At 48.0% G+C, this 19,713-nt stretch overlaps 2 protein-coding genes and 1 long non-coding RNA gene across 11 annotated transcripts; 1 reads left to right on the forward strand and 2 right to left on the reverse strand.

Annotated features, from left to right (window-relative positions):
• Positions 1–1,187: 1,187 nt before the first annotated feature.
• Positions 1,188–7,876, forward strand: klhl36 (kelch-like family member 36). 8 transcript variants are annotated; one of them, XR_014088017.1, is made up of 10 exons: positions 1,188–1,282; positions 1,424–1,486; positions 1,716–1,910; positions 2,043–2,165; positions 2,349–2,570; positions 2,636–2,941; positions 3,019–3,246; positions 3,310–3,467; positions 6,458–7,610; positions 7,681–7,876. XR_014088017.1 is itself a non-coding variant. In XM_008412704.3 (9 exons), the coding sequence occupies exons 2-9, from the start codon at positions 1,433–1,435 to the stop codon at positions 7,026–7,028; spliced, it is 1,857 nt and encodes a 618-aa protein (XP_008410926.2). In that variant the 5' UTR covers positions 1,188–1,282; positions 1,424–1,432; the 3' UTR covers positions 7,029–7,876. The 8 variants fall into 8 exon arrangements, 3 of the variants coding, with proteins under 3 accessions (XP_008410926.2, XP_008410927.2, XP_081464596.1); XR_014088016.1 differs by having other exon boundaries at positions 6,458–7,583; XR_014088013.1 differs by having other exon boundaries at positions 6,458–7,542; positions 7,584–7,876.
• Positions 7,240–18,013, reverse strand: LOC103466854 (aldo-keto reductase family 1 member B1). The gene is made up of 10 exons (XM_081608475.1): positions 17,731–18,013; positions 16,535–16,705; positions 14,753–14,869; positions 14,416–14,493; positions 14,062–14,178; positions 13,829–13,941; positions 12,261–12,348; positions 8,635–8,718; positions 8,047–8,129; positions 7,240–7,979 (listed from the first exon to the last, which is right to left on the reverse strand). The coding sequence occupies exons 1-10, from the start codon at positions 17,806–17,808 to the stop codon at positions 7,946–7,948; spliced, it is 963 nt and encodes a 320-aa protein (XP_081464601.1). The 5' UTR covers positions 17,809–18,013; the 3' UTR covers positions 7,240–7,945.
• On the reverse strand, positions 8,175–8,526 carry LOC145552062 (uncharacterized). Of its 2 annotated transcripts, none has more exons than XR_014088019.1 (3): positions 8,459–8,526; positions 8,339–8,422; positions 8,175–8,242 (listed from the first exon to the last, which is right to left on the reverse strand). It is a non-coding gene; the product is annotated as an uncharacterized LOC145552062 (long non-coding RNA). The 2 variants fall into 2 exon arrangements; XR_014088018.1 differs by having other exon boundaries at positions 8,236–8,263.
• Positions 18,014–19,713: the final 1,700 nt, after the last annotated feature.

Genomic DNA, 19,713 nt, shown 5'->3' on the forward strand with positions numbered 1-19,713 from the left:
TCAATTGATCAATCTGCCATTTGACTAATAGAGACACGAGTTTTACTCATAAAATCATGTTTTATGCAGCTAAACGTCAGCTTGGTATGAAGCGGAGCTAATAATAAGGACAAACATAAGGCATATATGAACATTTAAAAGAAATGCCTGATGCTGCATTGTGAAAAATATAAAGACTAGTGGAACTAGAATGTTCTTTTTAAAAGAAACTATGAATGTTGTGACTTTATGAACCAAAAATATGACCAGAAATTCATCCGACATCAGTTTTCTCCTCTAGTCTGAGAAGAAAACATGTTTAAAAATCATGAAGATAATAAGAAATAAACAGATTTATATTCCAGCCCCACAAAAACTTAACATATTAATGATTTCATAATTATGTGTAATGTTTTCCCTATAATGACTTTCTGTAAAAGAAATTCAAAATAAATATCCATTCCTGCTTTTTGTGACTGACATTTTGAGATATAAACATTTTTTTCAGTTGAGAATTAAAGATTTTAGAAAGATTTCAAAAAGAGGATATTACACAAGAAATCTACTCTATATTTAAGTTTTAATATAATACAGGGGATGAGGAGTGAAGTTTTATTCACAAATACTGCTTTCTAAAAATCACCTCCAAGTGAAATAATTTTATTTTAGAAAGTGCTGAAACGTCCAATCTTTACACCAATATGTTATTTAGGATTGGAAATTTGTGACTCTTGTGTTTTAGTTTATCAAATCAAACGTTTTATTTCTAATGTGCCTCGTCATGATATTTTCCTTGGACTTTCTATTAAGACTCGAACAAACAAAACGTTGCAATAAATCCGCGTTTTAACTCAAAACGTCACAAGCAGCAGTGCATTGTGGGTAATGCAGTTCGCCAAAGTCCGCCTCGGTCTTAACATTTTTAGTCTTGAACGCTCACAAAAAGGACAAAACTTCCGGTTGAAATATTTGATTTAGAAATAAAAGACACAGGAGAAAAGTTCAGATTTCTTTCGTCCTGTCGTCACGTGAGCAGCGACGTTTTAGTCTGAATTTAATTATTTTAAAATGTATTTTAGTTTTATGTTTTGATGGGGCTGTAGTGCACATCGTAGACTGAAGGGGGTCAAAGATGGACGTCACCATGGCAACAGACTTTGTGACGAGAAAGAAAACGAAACCTTATTTTGAAAGACCTTAACGGAAGTTAACAGTAGAGATGAGCTGACACGAAAACTAGCAGCGGGTTTCCTGCTCGGCTCAAAGAGAAAATGTCCCGCTTTCCGGTGTGTCCCCGCCGCAGGTAGGGACTCTGTCCTGTTCTCTGTTGAGTGTCTCAGCCCGTCTCTCAGTGTCTCAGTCTGTGTCTCCGTCTGTCTCTCAGTGTCTCCGTCCGTCTCTCAGTGTCTCCGTCTGTCTCTCAGTGTCTCTGTCCGTCTCCCAGGTGATTGTCATGGACGGACCAGACCATCCGGGTCGGTTCTGCCGGGTCAGCGAACCATCGCAGGTGAGAGCAGCTGCAGCAGATGCTGGGGCGTTGACTGTTGCATTCTGGGTAATGTAGTTCTCTGGTGTTTTCATGCTCATCATAACTCCATCTTCTTCACCACCGAGTGCAGCTGAGTGGTGTTGGTTGCCATGCCAACGGCCGGTTCCTGACCCAGTTCTGTCTGAGCCGGTTCCACCAGAACCAGCGCAGCAGCCCCAGGTTCTAACGGGCCTCTGCCTCCCTGCAGACGTTCCGCTTCCCGGACCAGGCGCTGGAGGTTCTGCGGGGCTTCAGCGATCAGCGCCAGCAGACCCGGTTCTGTGACGTGGTTCTGGTGGCGGCGGGCCGGCGGTTCCGGGCCCATCGGGCCCTGCTGGCCGTCTGCAGCCCCTACTTCCGGGCCATGTTCAGCCTGGGGATGAGGGAGGAGCTCCAGCCGGAGGTAGGACAAAACCATTCAGATTCTGATGGGACCAGATGGTTCTGATCGGACCTCTGAGTCCAGAGTCCACCAAACAGACGTGTCCTAGTCAAAGCTTTATTAATCAGTTCTGAACTGGTGGACGTGTCCCAGGTGCAGCTAGTGGGCGTGTCCTCCGTGGGACTGGAGGCGGTTCTGGACTTCCTGTACAGCGGACAGCTGCAGCTGGACGGAGGAAACGTCCACGACGTGCTGGAGGCCGCGCACCTGCTGCAGGTGAGACGCTGCCCGGGGACCGGGACCAGAACCGGGACCAGAACCAGGACCGGGACCAGAACCGGGACCAGTCAGTGGCCTATTCAAAGCTCAGACTTTGTTAGGCGTCACTGGAGTGAAATGTCCTGGTTTGATCCAGCGGCTGTTTCTCACCACCAGAATGTTCTGGTTCTGGTTCTGCAGCTGTGGCGAGCCGTGGATTTCTGCTGCCAGTACCTGGAGCAGCAGGTGAGCGAGGAGAACTACCTGGACCTGCAGCAGGTGGCCCGGTTCTACAGCCTGGAGCGGCTGGACAGCTTCATCGATCGCTGGGTTCTGGCCCGGTTCTCCAGGCTCCGCCTCACTCCAGACTTCCTCCAGAACCTTCCGCTGCACAAGCTGACCTCCTATCTGTCCAGCAGCCAGGTAAGACCCTGGGCCTCAGGTTCCAAAGCTCGGCGGCGGTTCTGGAGCCTCTGGTTCTGCCTCAGGTCCAGTATGACAGCGAGCAGAACCTTCTGCAGGCCGCTCTGCAGTGGCTGGGCCAGAACCCGGACCGGACTCCCCACGCCAAGCAGCTGCTGGCCCACATCCGGTTCCCTCTGATGCCGGCTGGAGATCTGGTGGGCCGGGTTCTGCCGGCGATCCGGGAACAGCTGCCCGACGGAACCGGCTGCCAGCAGCTGGTGGAGGAGGCGCTGCGGTACCAGGCCCGGCCCAGCGCCCAGCCGCTGCTGCAGACGGACCGAACCGCGCTGAGGGGCGGGGCTGAGCGGCTGATGCTGATTGGTGGAGAGGTACTGCCGCTTCCTTCCAGACCGACCTGAAACGTGAGGTCAAAGGTTAACAGCGGCCCGGTCTGCGTCTCTCTGAGGTGGGCGAGCGCGGCCAGCAGCTGAGCGGCAGCATGTGGCGCCTGGACGGCGAGTCGGGCCGCTGGGAGCTGCAGGCGCAGCTGCCTGCGCCGCGCAGCCACCACTGCCTGGCGGTTCTCGCTGGTTTCATCTACGCCGCGGGCGGCAGCGCCTCCGGGGACAACGGCGGAGACGCCGCCTGCAACCGGCTGCACCGCTACGACCCGCGCCTCCAACAGTGGACCGAGGTCAGAGGAAGTCCCGCCTCTTTCCCGCTCAGAGCTTCCTGCGCTGACCCGCCTGTCTCCTAGGGGGCGCCGATGAAACAGCGACGGGTCGACTTCTACCTGGCAGCCGTTGGCGAGTCACTGATCGCCGTGGGGGGCAGGAACGCCAGCGGGGCGCTGGCCTCCGTCGAGGTCTACCGCCCTGCCGAGGACCGCTGGGCCTGTGGGCCGCCGCTGCCCAGGTAGGGACCCACCAGTGGGAAGGGACCCCAGTTTAGATCACCTTTCCACTAGCCCGCCTCTAACCGGTCCGATCCCGGTTCAGCAGATCAGAGCGCCGAAACGATTTGATTGGCTGCTGGCCGCATCCACTGATTGGTTTGTGGTTTACGTCACTGCAATCTGCCGTATTTACATTAATACGCAGACGCCTCATGGGGCGGGTCAAAGGTCATGGCGCGGGTCAAAGGTCATGGAGCGGGCCGGCCCGTTGCTGCGATACGTAACAGCGTCGGCCATATTGAATGTGGCATCTCTGCCAGTAGCTAATGCAGGTAAATGGACCGAACTTTATAAAGTGCCGTTCTATAAAGTATTTTAAGTTAATTTCTGCCATTGACACATTTTCTCACACATTAATATATTTGGCAATCAGAGAAATGACTAAAGACAGTTTCTAACTTTTGATGTGATTATTTAATAGTTTTGGGGCATTTCTGAATAAAGAGCTCAATGTTTTATTGGATATAAATTATTCTGATCATTTTATATTGAAACTGATGAACAGACACTTTTACAGTTTTATTAAAGAATATATTTACATGAGTCCATAATTTAACGTACATTTAACATTTCAAGACAAGAAACTAATAATTTTCCTGCATTTATTTTTATACGTTATTGAGAAATGACTTGATTTATAAATCAGTCATTGTCAAACATTAAACTACATATTTTTCTTACTTTTTTCCAGAGATTAAATATTTATTACAGTTTGTCAACTATTGACAGCAGAGAGAGAAAATAATTCTAACAGTAAATTATGTTTATTTCATTACAAAAGCTACATTAATACACTAATACCTCAGACTGAGATATTTACAACAAAAAGTGAAAGAATAAAACATGTATTCATTATACTGGGAACACTGGTCACAGGCTTCAGTCTGCTGGTCACACTGGGAGAACTCAGTGACTTCTGAGACGTCCTGGTTCACAGGCTAAAGCCAAGAATAAAAGAGAAATTATCCAAAAGTGAAATAGAAAATACATAAATGTTTCCTTCACATTCATAAAAAGCCATTTTCAGCATGTTGGGCTCTGACTCGTAGCATCTTTATAGCTAAACACCGACATGGAGAAGCTGAGCTGGAAACAGACTGAAGACCAGCAGCTCCAGCTCTGATCCTGACTGACCTTTACTCACTAAATCCTCTGGTTTTTAATTCACTTCTCCTCTAACAGCCGTTTCTCATCAGCTCTCATTAGAAAACAGGATGAAACGTTAGCTGCTATGCTAACAACCAGCGGTTATATTAGCTGCTATGCTAACAGTCAGCGGTTATATTAGCTGCTACGCTAACAATCAGCGGTTATATTAGCTGCTACGCTAACAACCAGCGGTTATATTAGCTGCTATGCTAACAGTCAGCGGTTATATTAGCTGCTATGCTAACAATCAGCGGTTATATTAGCTGCTATGCTAACAATCAGCGGTTATTTCGGGCCAATTTAGCTACATAGAAAATATTTTCCGGTTGTTTAGAAGCGAAAATCTGGCTGCAAAGTGATTCTGATCTTTCATTCTTACCTGGGAAGGTAATGAGAATGAATCCAGTTTGTTCCGTAAAACGGTTGAAACACAAAGGACTGAAGGAGCTCCGATCCTCTGCTGCCACAAACAAGATGGCGGTGACGTAATTAGGACTCGGCGCTCCATGAGGCGTCTAGTATTCATGTCTATGTATTTACATGCCGCTACCAGAGCTGCTCAGCAGGAGGAGCAATTGGAATTTAACAAGGAGCAGCGCATGCGCTTAGCTTAGCAGCAGAATGTATTAGCAGCGCTGCTAGCGGTTAGCCGCTCTGAAGAACAGACAACAGTAAAGATGAGAGAAACGGTGAAGCTGCTCAGCTTTCTGACCGCTGCACTTTAGCACAGACGGTGTTAAACACCAAAACTTAATATAAACTTGTGATGTGAATTTTATTTATTTTTTATTAAAATATAATAAAAATAGCTTTTGCGTGGCTACTTGTTTGCATCTTCTGACCACATTATCTAAATCCAAAAGGTTGCACATTTAAAAAAATAAAGTGCCAGAATGTAATTATAGTGAAATAATCATCTGATCTGAGCCTTTATCATAATTTCTACAAGATCATTGAACTCAAAAATGTGCATTTCCTGCGAAAAATACAGTGTGACGCTGTATGCTTTTTGGTGAAAATCCATGAAACAGTTATTACCAATATGGAGGGCCAAAAATAAAAGCATACATATATATTTATGCTTTTATTTTTTATTATGTCAGTTTTGGTCCTCCATATACCAGTTGGTGCAGAACAGTGCTTACAAATCTGAATTTGAAGATCACAACAACTTATAAGGTAAAATAAGCTAATAAGCTAAAACTAGCTAAAATACTAATGGTCACATCTGGGCTAGCACTAGCATGTTGACCTGCAGTAACATACTCCATGCAGAGTGAAAAAAATCCACGTAAAAGCTGAAACTAGTTAAAATCAAATTAGCTTAAAGGGTATCATAATTATATTAGTTTTTGCTAGCATGATAGTTGACGATGCTAATTTTACTACACCATCTAACCATAGCACATTAGCAAGTAACAATCTACTGGATGTATGCAAAGTTACATGAAACAGTTTTTTAAACCTAATCACTTTTCCCCAGGTGTTAAAAAGCTGTTTAACTGCCTAACCTCAAAATGGCTGCTGCCTCGTTTCCTCCCTCTGAAGCCAATTCTATCGGCGATCCGGGCCCAGAATCTTAGTCCATTCATTTCAATGAGGCTGAAAAATTCCTAAAAAGCTGAATATTAGAAAAAGTATAAAGTTTATGAATACCAGGAAATATAGCCAGCATTAACAGAACAAGCTGAACAGCATAAAAATGGAACAGTAAAAATCCAGGATGCAGAAGAACCGTGTGCCAAAAAATGTCTGGTCTGTTCTGCGCATGACGGACTCTGAGGTTCTGCTCGTCTTCCAGGCCCACCTATGGCCACGCCGGCGCCGTCCACCAGGGGGCGGTCTACATCTCTGGGGGTCACGACTTCCAGATCGGGCCGTACCGGCGGGACGTGCTGAGCCTAGACCTGGCCCGGCCCGGCGAGGTGTGGCGGAACCGCCCGCCCATGTCCGTGGCCCGCGGCTGGCACCGCATGGCGTCCCTGCGCCACCTCATCTACGCCATCGGGGGCAGTGACGACCACGCCGACACCGCCGAGCGCTTCGACATCCTGGACGCCGAGTTCTTTGACCCACGGTCGGATCAGTGGACCCGGGCGGCGCCGCTACTGCGGCCCGGCAGCGAGGCGGGCCTGGCGGTCTGGGCCGGCAGGATCTACGTGCTGGGCGGCTACAGCTGGGAGAGCGCCGCCTTCTCCCGGGTCACGCAGGTGTTTGACCCGGATGCTGGGTTCTGGTCCCGAGGACCCGACTTGCCCATGCGCACCGCCGGCGCCGCCGCCTGCGTATGCATTGTCAGGGCGGAACCGCCACGTCCGGAACCAGAGAAGAAGAAACTGGGCCGAAGAGGCGGGAGCGAGTCGCCGCCTTAGTGGCGCCGATTCTGCTGCTGTCGGGTCAGAACCACGAGTTCTGCTCTAAAACTTATGCACATTTTAATCTCAATTTAGAACCAGGCCCAGTTCGTCTACTGCACATCTACTGGGTCGGGTCGGGTCGGTCCACCCAGCCGCCATTTTACCTTCACTGATCCTTGCAGAGATGCATTCAAGACTTTTATTGTGAAGGAGCAGAAACAGGAAGCCAGCTTCTTCAGATTTATTTATGATCAAAGGAAAAAACAATCTGATCAGATGTTGACTTTTTAAAATGTTTCCAGGAGATTCTGTTCTGGAGCGGTCCAGAACCACGGGAGGAAGCGGGTCGGGAGGTCCAGACAGAACCAGGGAGGTTTTGAAGCCTTCTGGTTCTGGGTCGGTGGTTCTGGGTCGGTGGTTCTGGGTCGGAGGTTCTGGGTCGGAGGTTCTGGGTCGGTGGTTCTGGGTCGGAGGTTCTGGGTCGGAGGTTCTGGGTCGGAGGTTCTGGGTCGGTGGTTCTGGGTCGGAGGTTCTGGGTCGGGGTTCTGGGTCGAAGGTTCTGGGTCAGAGGTTCTGGGTCGGAGGTTCTGGGTGGAGGTTCTGGGTCGGAGGTTCTGGGTCGGTGGTTCTGGGTCGGAGGTTCTGGGTCGGTGGTTCTGGGTCGGAGGTTCTGGGTCGGAGGTCAGAACAGACTTTGTGTTTTTGCTCTAAGCAGAAACTCAAGAAGAATCAAAAAGTATAAAAATCGAACGAGTCGGATCTGGCAGTTAATCAGAACCACCAGAACCAGCCAGACTAAACTGTTACTCTCCAGAGGTGTTTATGTTCTCAGTACTGTAATAAAAGCATCAGAACCACCAGAACCGGGTTTTCGTTTCAGATCGGGTCACGTGGTTCTTCATCGTGCGGTCCGGGTGGCTCCGCCCCCTCCGTCACTCGAACGGGTAGTAGGGGTGGGACTTGATTCTGAGGAACACAACCACAGTCAGCATGTGGACCCGAGCGACCGGGTCCGGTTCTGGTTCTGACTCACTCATCCAGAACGCAGGCCTTCCAGCCGCGGTCCAGGCCTCTCAGGGCGTCCATGTCGTCTTCGCCGAGGTCGAAGTCGAAGACCTGCGAGGTTCAGGCTGGGTCAGAACCTCAAGGAGTTCTGGCAGAACCGGGTCAGTTTCCCCAGAGGAACCAGAGAGCCTCGCCGAGTCGGGGAAAATCTACCAAAGGTCGGCCTGCATGGCGACGGGGTCGGCCTTGGCGACGGGGTCGGCCTTGGCAACGGGGTCGGCCTGCATGGCGACGGGGTCGGCCTTGGCAACGGGGTCGGCCTGCATGGCGACGGGGTCGGCCTGCATAGCGACGGGGTCGGCCTGCATAGCGACGGGGTCGGCTTGCATAGCGACGGGGTCGGCCTTGGCAACGGGGTCGGCCTTGGCGACGGGGTCGGCCTTGGCAACGGGGTCGGCCTGCATAGCGACGGGGTCGGCCTTGGCAACGGGGTCCAGCTTTTCTTCCAGTCGCTCTCGGTGGCTGGAAGAAAACCTGGCAGGAAGCTTTGGGCCGAGGCGGAGCTCTCTGGGAGGATCTGAGGAAACGGTTCTGGACCGGTTCTGTTGGGTTCTACCTTGGTGTTCTCCAGGATGTGATGAGGTTTGTCACTTTTAGGAATGACTGGGATTCCCTGCTGCACATGAAACCTCAGCAGAACCTGCAAGGACACGACTCTGGTCAGCACACACACCTGCAGCACACACACCCTGCAGCACACACACCCTGCAGCACACACACCCTGCAGCACACACACCCTGCAGCACACACACCCTGCAACACACACACCCTGCAGCACACACACTCTGCAGGACGCACACCTGCAGCACACACACTCTGCAACACACACACTCTGCAACACACACCCTGCAACACACACACCCTGCAGCACACACACCCTGCAGCACACACACTCTGCAGCACACACACCCTGCAACACACACACCCTGCAGCACACACACTCTGCAACACACACACCCTGCAGCACACACACCCTGCAGCACACACACTCTGCAGCACACACACCCTGCAACACACACACCCTGCAGCACACACACTCTGCAACACACACACTCTGCAACACACACCCTGCAACACACACACCCTGCAGCACACACACTCTGCAACACACACACTCTGCAACACACACCCTGCAACACACACACTCTGCAGCACACACACCCTGCAACACACACCCTGCAACACAGACACCCTGCAGCACACACACTCCGCAACACACACACTCTGCAGCACACACACCCTGCAGCACACACACTCTGCAGGACGCACACCTGCAGCACACACACTCTGCAACACACACACTCTGCAACACACACCCTGGAGCACACACACCCTGCAGCACACACACCCTGCAGCACACACACTCTGCAACACACACCCTGGAGCACACACACCCTGCAACACACACACCCTGCAGCACACACACTCTGCAGGACGCACACCTGCAGCACACACACTCTGCAACACACACACTCTGCAACACACACCCTGCAACACACACACCCTGCAGCACACACACCCTGCAGCACACACACTCTGCAGCACACACACCCTGCAACACACACACCCTGCAGCACACACACTCTGCAACACACACACCCTGCAGCACACACACTCTGCAGCACACACACCCTGCAACACACACACCCTGCAGCACACACACTCTGCAACACACACACTCTGCAACACACACCCTGCAACACACACACTCTGCAGCACACACACCCTGCAACACACACCCTGCAACACAGACACCCTGCAGCACACACACTCCGCAACACACACACTCTGCAGCACACACACACTAGGGTTATATAATTATATCGATTCTACGATATATATCGATATTTTCCACCCTCAGAAAGTATCGATTTTTTATCCGAGTATCGATCCGTTAAGCCATCAGGGTCCAAAGCCTCCTAACTCTTTAACGTCTAGTTTGTTACGGCGCAGCAGCGAGACTCCGCCTCCCTCAGTCTCACCTTCAACTTGAGCTTTAAGGCCAAATATAACCGGAGTTATGCTAAAATTGGTAAACCATATTTTTCCTAATGTCAGAGAAATGTCAAAGCGCCGCCGTTCCCCGGTTTTTCCGGTTATGTGAGAGGAAATGAGTTTCCAAACTGTGGTGTATTTACCCCCCACGGTTTACCTGAGTTGGTACAGTCCTGTATGGTGAGCTCACTGTGGGTACTTCGGTTAGCACTATAATAAAGAGATAAGAAAATGGACCGAACCTCTTTAAGACATTACACAAACTATGAAACGAAACATTAGATTCCTGTGTTTTTGGACACGTAAAATCTTCAATAAATAACGACGGGCTGCATTTTGCTGCTGAGAAACGAAGTAAAGTTGCGCAAATAACCGTGAAAGAGAAGCGGCGCTAACGGAGCAGCTGCAAAAGCAGTGAGATCTGGTATCATTCACTTCATAATTAGCTTTTATCTTAGCGGTTTCTGCTCTGTATATAAAGGACCTGCAGAATGAACAGGGTTGATAACATCCAGCAGCAGCGGCGCTGTGTTTTCAGCAGGAAAAACCCGCAGCCGGAAACCGCAGGGAGGATCTCCATGGTAACTATGGCTGATCGATCATTCTCATTAGCAACAGACAGAGAGTATCAGAGACTGAGAGAACGATGAGATCCTGGCAGTCTGAGGCAGCTACTCAGATCCAAGCAGGGGAATAGCGGCGCTGCAGCTGCAGGGAGTCGATCACTACGGGGTGATGCGGAGCCACGACTTTAGCAGCTAGTAGTAAACAGCTTACAGCCACGGCTAACTCCGGGAGCCGAGGTAGAAAAGCCTTTTCCCCCATAGTCCAAAAGACAGCAATGTGGCTGCATTTTTACTCCAAAATGGGTTCGGGTTAGGACTCCACAGTGTCCAAAAGAAAAAACATGAGTGTAATCATTCATTAGCATATTGAGAGTCTAGAGCTGATAATCTCCCCACTCTGCTCCTGGATTACCAGTATGAGTTTTATGTCAGATCCACATGAATTAAATGACAGAAACTAATTCTCTCACTGCATCTTGGATTCATTTTGTCCAGCTGCAGACTGTCAGACTGTCCAATCAGAGTCAGGTATTGTGTAGTTGGTGCTTTTAATCAGGTTTCAGTTCAATTCAAGTCTATGGAACAAAATGTCACTAAAATCACTCTGTCCTTCTAAAATCTTTCAGAAAATCGTCAAAATGCACAGAATCGTATCGAATTGTATCGCTTGACAAATGTGATACACATCGTGTCGTGACCAGAATATCGCATATCGTATCGTATCGTGAGATTATTGTACACCCCTGACACACACCTTACAGCACACACACCCTACAGCCCACACACACACCCTACAGCACACACACCCTGCCGCCCACACACACACACACACACCCTACAGCCCACACACACACACACACACCCTACAGCACACACACACACACCCTACAGCCCACACACACACACACACACACCCTGCCGCCCACACACACACCCTACAGCCCACACACACACCCTACAGCCCACACACACACCCTACAGCCCACACACACACCCTGCCGCCCACACACACACCCTGCCGCCCACACACACACCCTACAGCCCACACACACACCCTACAGCCCACACACACACCCTACAGCCCACACACACACCCTGCAGCACACACACCCTGCCGCCCACACACACACCCTACAGCCCACACACACACCCTACAGCCCACACACACACCCTACAGCCCACACACACACCCTGCCGCCCACACACACACCCTGCAGCACACACACCCTGCCGCCCACACACACACACACCCTGCAGCACACACACACACACCCTGCCGCCCACACACACACACACACCCTGCCGCCCACACACACACACACACCCTGCAGCACACACACACACCCTGCCGCCCACACACACACCCTACAGCCCACACACACACACACACCCTGCAGCACACACACACACACCCTACAGCACACACACACACACACACCCTGCCGCCCACACACACACACACACACACCCTGCCGCCCACACACACACCCTGCCGCCCACACACACACACACACCCTGCCGCCCACACACACACCCTACAGCCCACACACACACACACACCCTGCCGCCCACACACACACCCTACAGCCCACACACACACACACACACACCCCCTGCTGACCTGTGCTGGGCTGCGGCGGTGCTTCCCTGCGATGTCAGCAACCACTGGGTCCTGCAGCAGCAGGTGGGGGTCGGTCTCGCCTCTCTTCCTGCAGCAGAGCAGAGAAATAAAAGGAGCTTGGAGCCTCAGCACTAAACCTGGAGAAACATTTTAACCTTTAAAATCTTGAGAAAAACAGATTCACTCTGGGCCCAGATTCTGGTTCTGCTGTCCAGACTGTAGAGAATAATCTTTACATTTCCTTTAATGTTAATTTAATTTATTGATCCTGAAAACATCAAATTAACCAACATTTTCTGCGGGGCCCCCTGCTGGCCAGGGGGCTGTGGCTCAGCTCGCTTATCTCTAAGGCCGGCTCTGTGAGGGCTGATCATCCACACCAGCTGACCTCTGTGGCTTCCTCTCTAACCGCTGGTCGGCATGGAGACGAAGGCGACCCCAGGATGAACTCGGTCTCCTCAGCTCCTAAAGAACGTTCTCTTGTTTTCCCGCTTTTGCTCAGTAGCTGAGATAAATAACTGCTGTACTCCAGATGAACAGTTGGGGGCCCTGTTGCACTAGCACCGCCACACCAGCAGGGGGCACACATGTTCTGGACAGAGATCTTTAAGCTTTTAATGCCATTCAAATATGAGACAGAAACATGGATTATATCTGTATATAGACCTATTGATTATAGATTAATCCGTCGCTCCGTTCAATGTCCCGGTTCTCCCGTTTCAGAGTTTTGCACAAAGTGCGCATCGTCTTTTGTTTTACCCCATAAGCGCGTATCGATGGAGAAAAGCAGACCGACGTAAACCTTGTAGCTTGTTATTCTGATGATTAAAATTCAAAAGTGCTACCGATTCATACCAGATCACGATCTCTACCGAGGAATCAGCCATGGAGGGATTTCTTTATTTAACTGGGTTCATTTCTCAGAGGGACACAGTGAGTGTAACCCTAACCCATCGGGATTTTAGTCATTTATAAGAGAGATTTTCTGCTGGAAGCGGCAGCATCCAGACGGACATGAAACACTTTTTAATACAAGTTGCTGCTTTGACATGATCACAGAACTGACAAAACATGTAGAAAACCCTCAATAAAACATAAAATATTAGAAAATCAGAGAGAAGTGAATCACAGGGTGTAACGCTGAACTGATGCGGTGAAGCTACCAGTAGCAGGAGCTGCGCCAAAAGCTACAAACACAGAAGAGAAGAAGAAGAAGAAGAAGAGGAGTTGCCATGGATGCAGTTGCAGCCAGGCATGATTTAATGTGTCGGTTAGTCGTGTTACCCAGAATGCAGTTGGGCACAATATCGCAACACCGTGAGTGAAACAATCACTGGAGCTGCGATATAAACCTTTTATTTAACGTTATTCATTTGAAGAGAACAAATCGCGTCCCGTAGGTTCAATACATCCTAGTTTGCATGTTTAGTTTTACTGGAAATTATGTTTGTGACTTGATGTGCTAAATATTGAGAATGGAAATTTTTTTATAAATAAAACTGAACAGATAAAGATGGCCGCCGTTCCCCAGGTTCAGATCAGAGGAGATCCAACAAACCGGCTCTTACAGCTCTGATGGTCTTCCAGGGGAGCCGAAGGGGCTGTAGGCCGTCAGCGCGATGTTTCTGGACCTGCAGAACTCGACCAGATCCTTCTGGACCATGTAGGGATGGAGCTCCACCTGCCAGAGACACCGGATCAGAACCGGGTCCGAGGTGCACCGGTTAGTTTCAGGTTTCAGCCCTTGGCTGGAAAATACAGCAGAAGGAAAAGATGAAATCTGAGACATGGGCTGGAGCACCTGGTTGACAGCAGGAGGAGCCCTGCAGAGGGCCAGGAGGCGCTCCAGCTGCAAGACGCTGAAGTTGGACACGCCGATGCTCCTCACCCTGCCGGAGGCCTGCAGCGCCTCCAGACCCTGGAGGGACGGGGGACAGACGGGAGGGACAGGGGAGAGACAGGAGGGACGGGAGGGACGGAGGAGAGACAGGGGAGAGGGGGAGGGACGGGGGACAGACGGGAGGGACGGGAGAGACGGGAGGGAGACAGGACGGACGGGGGAGAGACGGGAGGGACAGGAGACAGACGGGAGGGAGACGGGATCAATAAGTCGATGTTCAGTAAGAGTTTAATAAACATGGCCGCCAGGTCTCACCCGCCACACGTCCACATAGTCCGTGTCCGACGTCACGATCTTCCCGTCCTTCCGTGGAAACAGATCGTCTCCCGATTTCTGCAAAACCAGGAAACATTTTCAACAAAGCAGCTGCTGGTCCTGAGCTGTGAAGCTCTGCAGCTCCTCCAGAGCTGCCAGTCTGCCTGTGAGGAAGCTAACATGCTCACGTTGATCTCTCTGTGTTAGCTGTGGGGATGCAGTTACCATGGTAACGGACGATAACGCTGCTGCTGGAAGCGCTAACCTTCCAGCCAGAACCTGAGCGGCCTGTAAGAGCGCTCTGACCTCTGACCTGACCTCTGGCTCCTGATCTGACCTTGAAGCCGACGGGGAAGTGGATGAGGTACAGGTCCAGGTAGTCCAGCTGCAGGTCCTGCAGAGAGCGGTTGAGGCAGACGGGGATGTCCTCGGGGTCAAAGTGCGTGCACCACAGCTAGAGGACAGAGCAGAGGAGGTTTAATGACCTGCGTGAAGCTGACACCCCACCCACGTCAAAAAATCCAGCAAATAGTCTGAATGGTTAGTGCTCCGTTTGTGCAGGTTTGTGCCGTTAAAATTTTCGTTTGTGCAGTTTTGGTTTCTGAGATATTAAAAGTTATAATTTTGGCCGATGACGTCACCGTCACCCTATCATGTTCCAAATCAAACCTAAGTGTGGGCTACTTCTTGTAATTCTTCAGATTCTCAGCTGTTGTACAATGTGTACATTTTGTTTTGAACTTCAATAAAGACTTAGAACAAGAAAAAATGTGTCTCATTTCAAGAAATGTTTTAAGATAGCAATGTTTTTTCACTTCTCTCCACAATAATTGAATCCTGCTAATAAAGGACATGCAGCCTGACCCTAACGTAATGTGTATAACCTGTTCAACTGTGCTTTGATTTCGGAGGTGGTCTGAAGAATTATATTCACATTGTTGATGTACTGTCTGCTGATTATGCAGCAAACGTGTAAAAAAATTACATGAGCCTATAAAGGCCAATTTGCTAGTTGGTTGAGCAAGTTTTTGCCGAGTAAAACGGAAATGTGTCATTATTTCAAAGTTCATCCAAGTAATGTACTTAATATTTAGTAAATATATTTTCAATGCAACGATCCAATTTCTTACATTAAATGTGTATGGGCTTCAAGGATTTTGAAAAGCTCCACATGTTTTGCGAACTTTGACATAGTTCTCACACAACTGGGATTGGCTCCACCCACACTGTAGTGAGGCTCCTCCCCCCCCGATCTTGTTTTGCAGAGCAAGTGTAATTTCAACCTCTCGTTAATATTCTAGCGGTCTCAAATCGTTTTGAATAAGTCATTTTTGGAATTTTTTCAACCCCGATTTTGATTTTTGAACAAGGTAAGTAAATTAATGCTCAACTAGCAAATTGGCCTTTATAGGCTCATGTAATTTTTTTACACGTTTGCTGCATAATCAGCAGACAGTACATCAACAATGTGAATATAATTCTTCAGACCACCTCCGAAATCAAAGCACAGTTGAACAGGTTATACACATTACGTTAGGGTCAGGCTGCATGTCCTTTATTAGCAGGATTCAATTATTGTGGAGAGAAGCTACGTTCGTGAAAAAACATTGCTATCTTAAAACATTTCTTGAAATGAGACACATTTTTTCTTGTTCTAAGTCTTTATTGAAGTTCAAAACAAAATGTACACATTGTACAACAGCTGAGAATCTGAAGAATTACAAGAAGTAGCCCACACTTAGGTTTGATTTGGAACATGATAGGGTGACGGTGACGTCATCGGCCAAAATTATAACTTTTAATATCTCAGAAACCAAAACTGCACAAACGAAAATTTTAACTGCACAAACCTGCACAAACGGAGCACTAACGAACTAGCCCACTTTGGTTTGTTTTGGAGCGATATGGGGGGATGGTGAACTCTAGATGACCTAAAAAATAATGTTTAATATCTCAGAAACCAAAACTGCACAAACGAAAATTTTAACGGCACAAACCTGCACAAACGGAGCACTAACCATTCAGACTATTTGCTGGATTTTTTGACGTGGGTGGGGTGTCAGCTTCACGCAGGTGGTTTAATGGCGGCGGCGATGGCGGCGGCGATGGCGGCTCTCACCTTACTGACGATGAACACATCCTCCCGCCGGATGACACCCTGCTCCATCTTGGAACGCAGCGCTTTGCCGATCTCCACTTCGTTCCCGTAGCTGAAGGCGGTGTCGATATGGCGGTAACCGGCAGCGATGGCGGCCTCCACGGCGGGCTGGACGGGCGCCTGCTGGGAGGCCTGAGGCGAGCGAAGGTGTCAGTCTGGCTCAGTGACATCATGGCTGCAGGTCGCCATGATGTCACTGCGATAGTCTGACAGGGCAGATTAAACATGGCCGCTTCCTTCAGACACCTGGACTGATGGCAAAGAAGCTGAGGGTGATCGTGGCGCCGCCGCCACTTCCTGCTGCTTCCTGCAGGAAGACACTTGAACGTGTTTCCTTCATGACATCACAGAAGCTGGAAACCGTCATCGTGTCTGATTATCGATCAGCTTCAACTGATCAGCTTCTGTCTGCCTTTACAGATAAAGATCCAGATCTGTGCTGCATAGAAGCTGAAAGCTGTTTCTCTGCGTTTGGTTCTGATACAGAACCAGAACCAGGAGACACGAGTGTGTGTCAGTGTGTGTATCAGTGTGTATCAGTGTGTGTATCAGTGTGTATCAGTGTGTGTGTCAGTGTGTGTCAGTGTGTGTCAGTGTGTGTATCAGTGTGTATCAGTGTGTGTGTCAGTGTGTGTCAGTGTGTGTATCAGTGTGTATCAGTGTGTGTGTCAGTGTGTGTCAGTGTGTGTGTCAGTGTGTCACTGTGTGTCAGTGTGTGTGTCAGTGTGTGTATCAGTGTGTATCAGTGTGTGTGTCAGTGTGTGTCAGTGTGTGTGTCAGTGTGTCACTGTGTATCAGTGTGTATCAGTGTGTGTGTCAGTGTGTGTCAGTGTGTGTGTCAGTGTGTCACTGTGTGTCAGTGTGTGTGTCAGTGTGTGTGTCAGTGTGTGTATCAGTGTGTATCAGTGTGTGTGTCAGTGTGTGTCAGTGTGTGTGTCAGTGTGTCACTGTGTATCAGTGTGTATCAGTGTGTGTGTCAGTGTGTGTCAGTGTGTGTGTCAGTGTGTCACTGTGTGTCAGTGTGTGTGTCAGTGTGTGTGTCAGTGTGTCACTGTGTATCAGTGTGTATCAGTGTGTGTGTCAGTGTGTGTCAGTGTGTGTGTCAGTGTGTCACTGTGTGTCAGTGTGTGTGTCAGTGTGTGTGTCAGTGTGTGTACCTTCCATGTCCCCAGCCCCAGCAGCGGCATGCGGTTGCCGTCATTCAGCTGAATGTGTCTGTCGTGGTGCTGCGCCATGCTGCAGTTGCTGCAGTTGCTGCTGTTGCTGCAGTTGCTGCAGTTGCTGCAGTTGCTGCTGTTGCTGCAGTTGCTGCAGTTGGGTTCCTCTTCCTCCTTTCTTCTTCTTCTTCTTCTTTTCTGGCCTGTTCTTGTTTGGTTCTGACCCGGTTTGTTCCCTCTCTCTCTCTCTCTCTCTCTCTCTCTCTCTCTCCCTGGTTTTATCAAACAGGAAGTTCATTATAGGGCAAAGGTCAAAGTTTTGCTCCTCCAGCCACTATTTACGAGTAAATACAGGAGAGTACCGGCAGGGTTCAAAGGTCATTGGCTTTAAACTTGCAGCAAGACTCACACACACGTTTGTGTGACTATCTTTGTGGGGACTTTCCATTGACTTCCATTCATTTCTAGATGTTCCAAACAAACGCGCACAAACACAAACACGCGCACAGTAAGGGCATGTTTGTGCTGCAATGTCTTCAGTCGGCCAGCAGAGGGAGTTAGAGGTTTTATTGATCACATTCGCCAAAGTGGCTTTGTAAACAGCCTATCTTTTCCATGACCTTTCACCCTGGTAACCGTGGTAACAAAGACTTTGGTCTCAGCGGTTTCTACCTGGTTATATAAAGGTTCATAAATAAACAATTAAAAAAACACTCAGTTGCACATTGGAGTATATTTGTTTCTGCTAAATACACAAGTTATAACCCTGAACAGTATATTATTATTTTAATCTTTAGACGTCCTTCTCTGGTTGGTTTCAGACGGACTTTCAGTGCTGCTCTCATTTTAATCATCGTTTCTTCATGGAGGTGGATATATTTATTTATAAAGGCATCATGAATAAAACCCGTTACTGAATATATTGAATCTCGCGACCCGAAGGCCAGAGATGAAATAAAAACCATTCAGCAGCGACTATGACAGAGTTTTATTAGACAAACAGCAACATGAAAATCATTTTTATGATAAACAGGAAACGGTCACAAGTTCAGCTTATGTTGGACCAGAAGATCTGAAGAATCGGATCAGAACCAGCTGGGTTGCACCCATTTTAGCATTTATAGATCACTAATAACTCTAATAGATAACTAATAACTCTAATAGATAACTAATAACTCATTAATAGATCACTAATAACACATTAATAGATCACTAATAACTTAATAGATCACTAATAACTCTAATAGATCATTAATAACTCTAATAGATCACTAATAACTCATTAATACATCACTAATAAAGCATTAATAGATCACTAATAAAGCATTAATAGATCACTAATAAAGCTTTAGTAGAACACTAATAACTCATTAATAGATCACTAATAACTTAATAGATCACTAATAACTCATTAATAGATCACTAATAACTCATTAATAGATCACTAATAACTCATTAATAGATCACTAATAACTCATTAATAGATCACTAATAACTCATTAATAGATCACTAATAAAGCATTAATAGATCACTAATAAAGCATTAATAGATCACTAATAAAGCTTTAGTAGAACACTAATAACTCATTAATAGATCACTAATAACTCATTAATAGATCACTAATAACTCATTAATAGATCACTAATAACTCATTAATAGATCACTAATAACTAATAGATCACTAATAAAGCATTAATAGATCACTAATAAAGCATTAATAGATCACTAATAAAGCTTTAGTAGAACACTAATAACTCATTAATAGATCACTAATAACTCATTAATAGATCACTAATAAAGCATTAATAGAACACTAATAACTAATTAATAGATCACTAATAAAGCATTAATAGAACACTAATAACTCATTAATAGATCACTAATAAAGCATTAATAGATCACTAATAACTCATTAATAGATCACTAATAAAGCATTAATAGAACACTAATAACTCATTAATAGATCACTAATAAAGCATTAA

This window comes from Poecilia reticulata, chromosome 6 (genome assembly GCF_904066995.2).
Source record: "Poecilia reticulata chromosome 6, P_reticulata-male-v2, whole genome shotgun sequence".
Taxonomy (NCBI): Eukaryota; Metazoa; Chordata; class Actinopteri; order Cyprinodontiformes; family Poeciliidae; genus Poecilia; species Poecilia reticulata.

What these genes read in the sequence shown, in the direction of transcription:
- LOC103466854 (XM_081608475.1), bottom strand. Translation starts at nt 17,808, where the DNA reads ATGGCGCAGCACCACGACAGACACATTCAGCTGAATGACGGCAACCGC. An exon ending in CTCCTCCTGCTGTCAACCAG is followed by an intron (nt 13,942 to 14,061) that starts GTGCTCCAGCCC and finishes TGTCTCTGGCAG; the next exon opens with GTGGAGCTCCATCCCTACAT. An exon ending in ACATCCTGGAGAACACCAAG is followed by an intron (nt 8,130 to 8,634) that starts GTAGAACCCAAC and finishes TGAACCTCGCAG; the next exon opens with GTCTTCGACTTCGACCTCGG.
- klhl36 (XM_008412704.3), top strand. Translation starts at nt 1,433, where the DNA reads ATGGACGGACCAGACCATCCGGGTCGGTTCTGCCGGGTCAGCGAACCA. An exon ending in GGGTCAGCGAACCATCGCAG is followed by an intron (nt 1,487 to 1,715) that starts GTGAGAGCAGCT and finishes GCCTCCCTGCAG; the next exon opens with ACGTTCCGCTTCCCGGACCA. An exon ending in TGTGGGCCGCCGCTGCCCAG is followed by an intron (nt 3,468 to 6,457) that starts GTAGGGACCCAC and finishes CTCGTCTTCCAG; the next exon opens with GCCCACCTATGGCCACGCCG.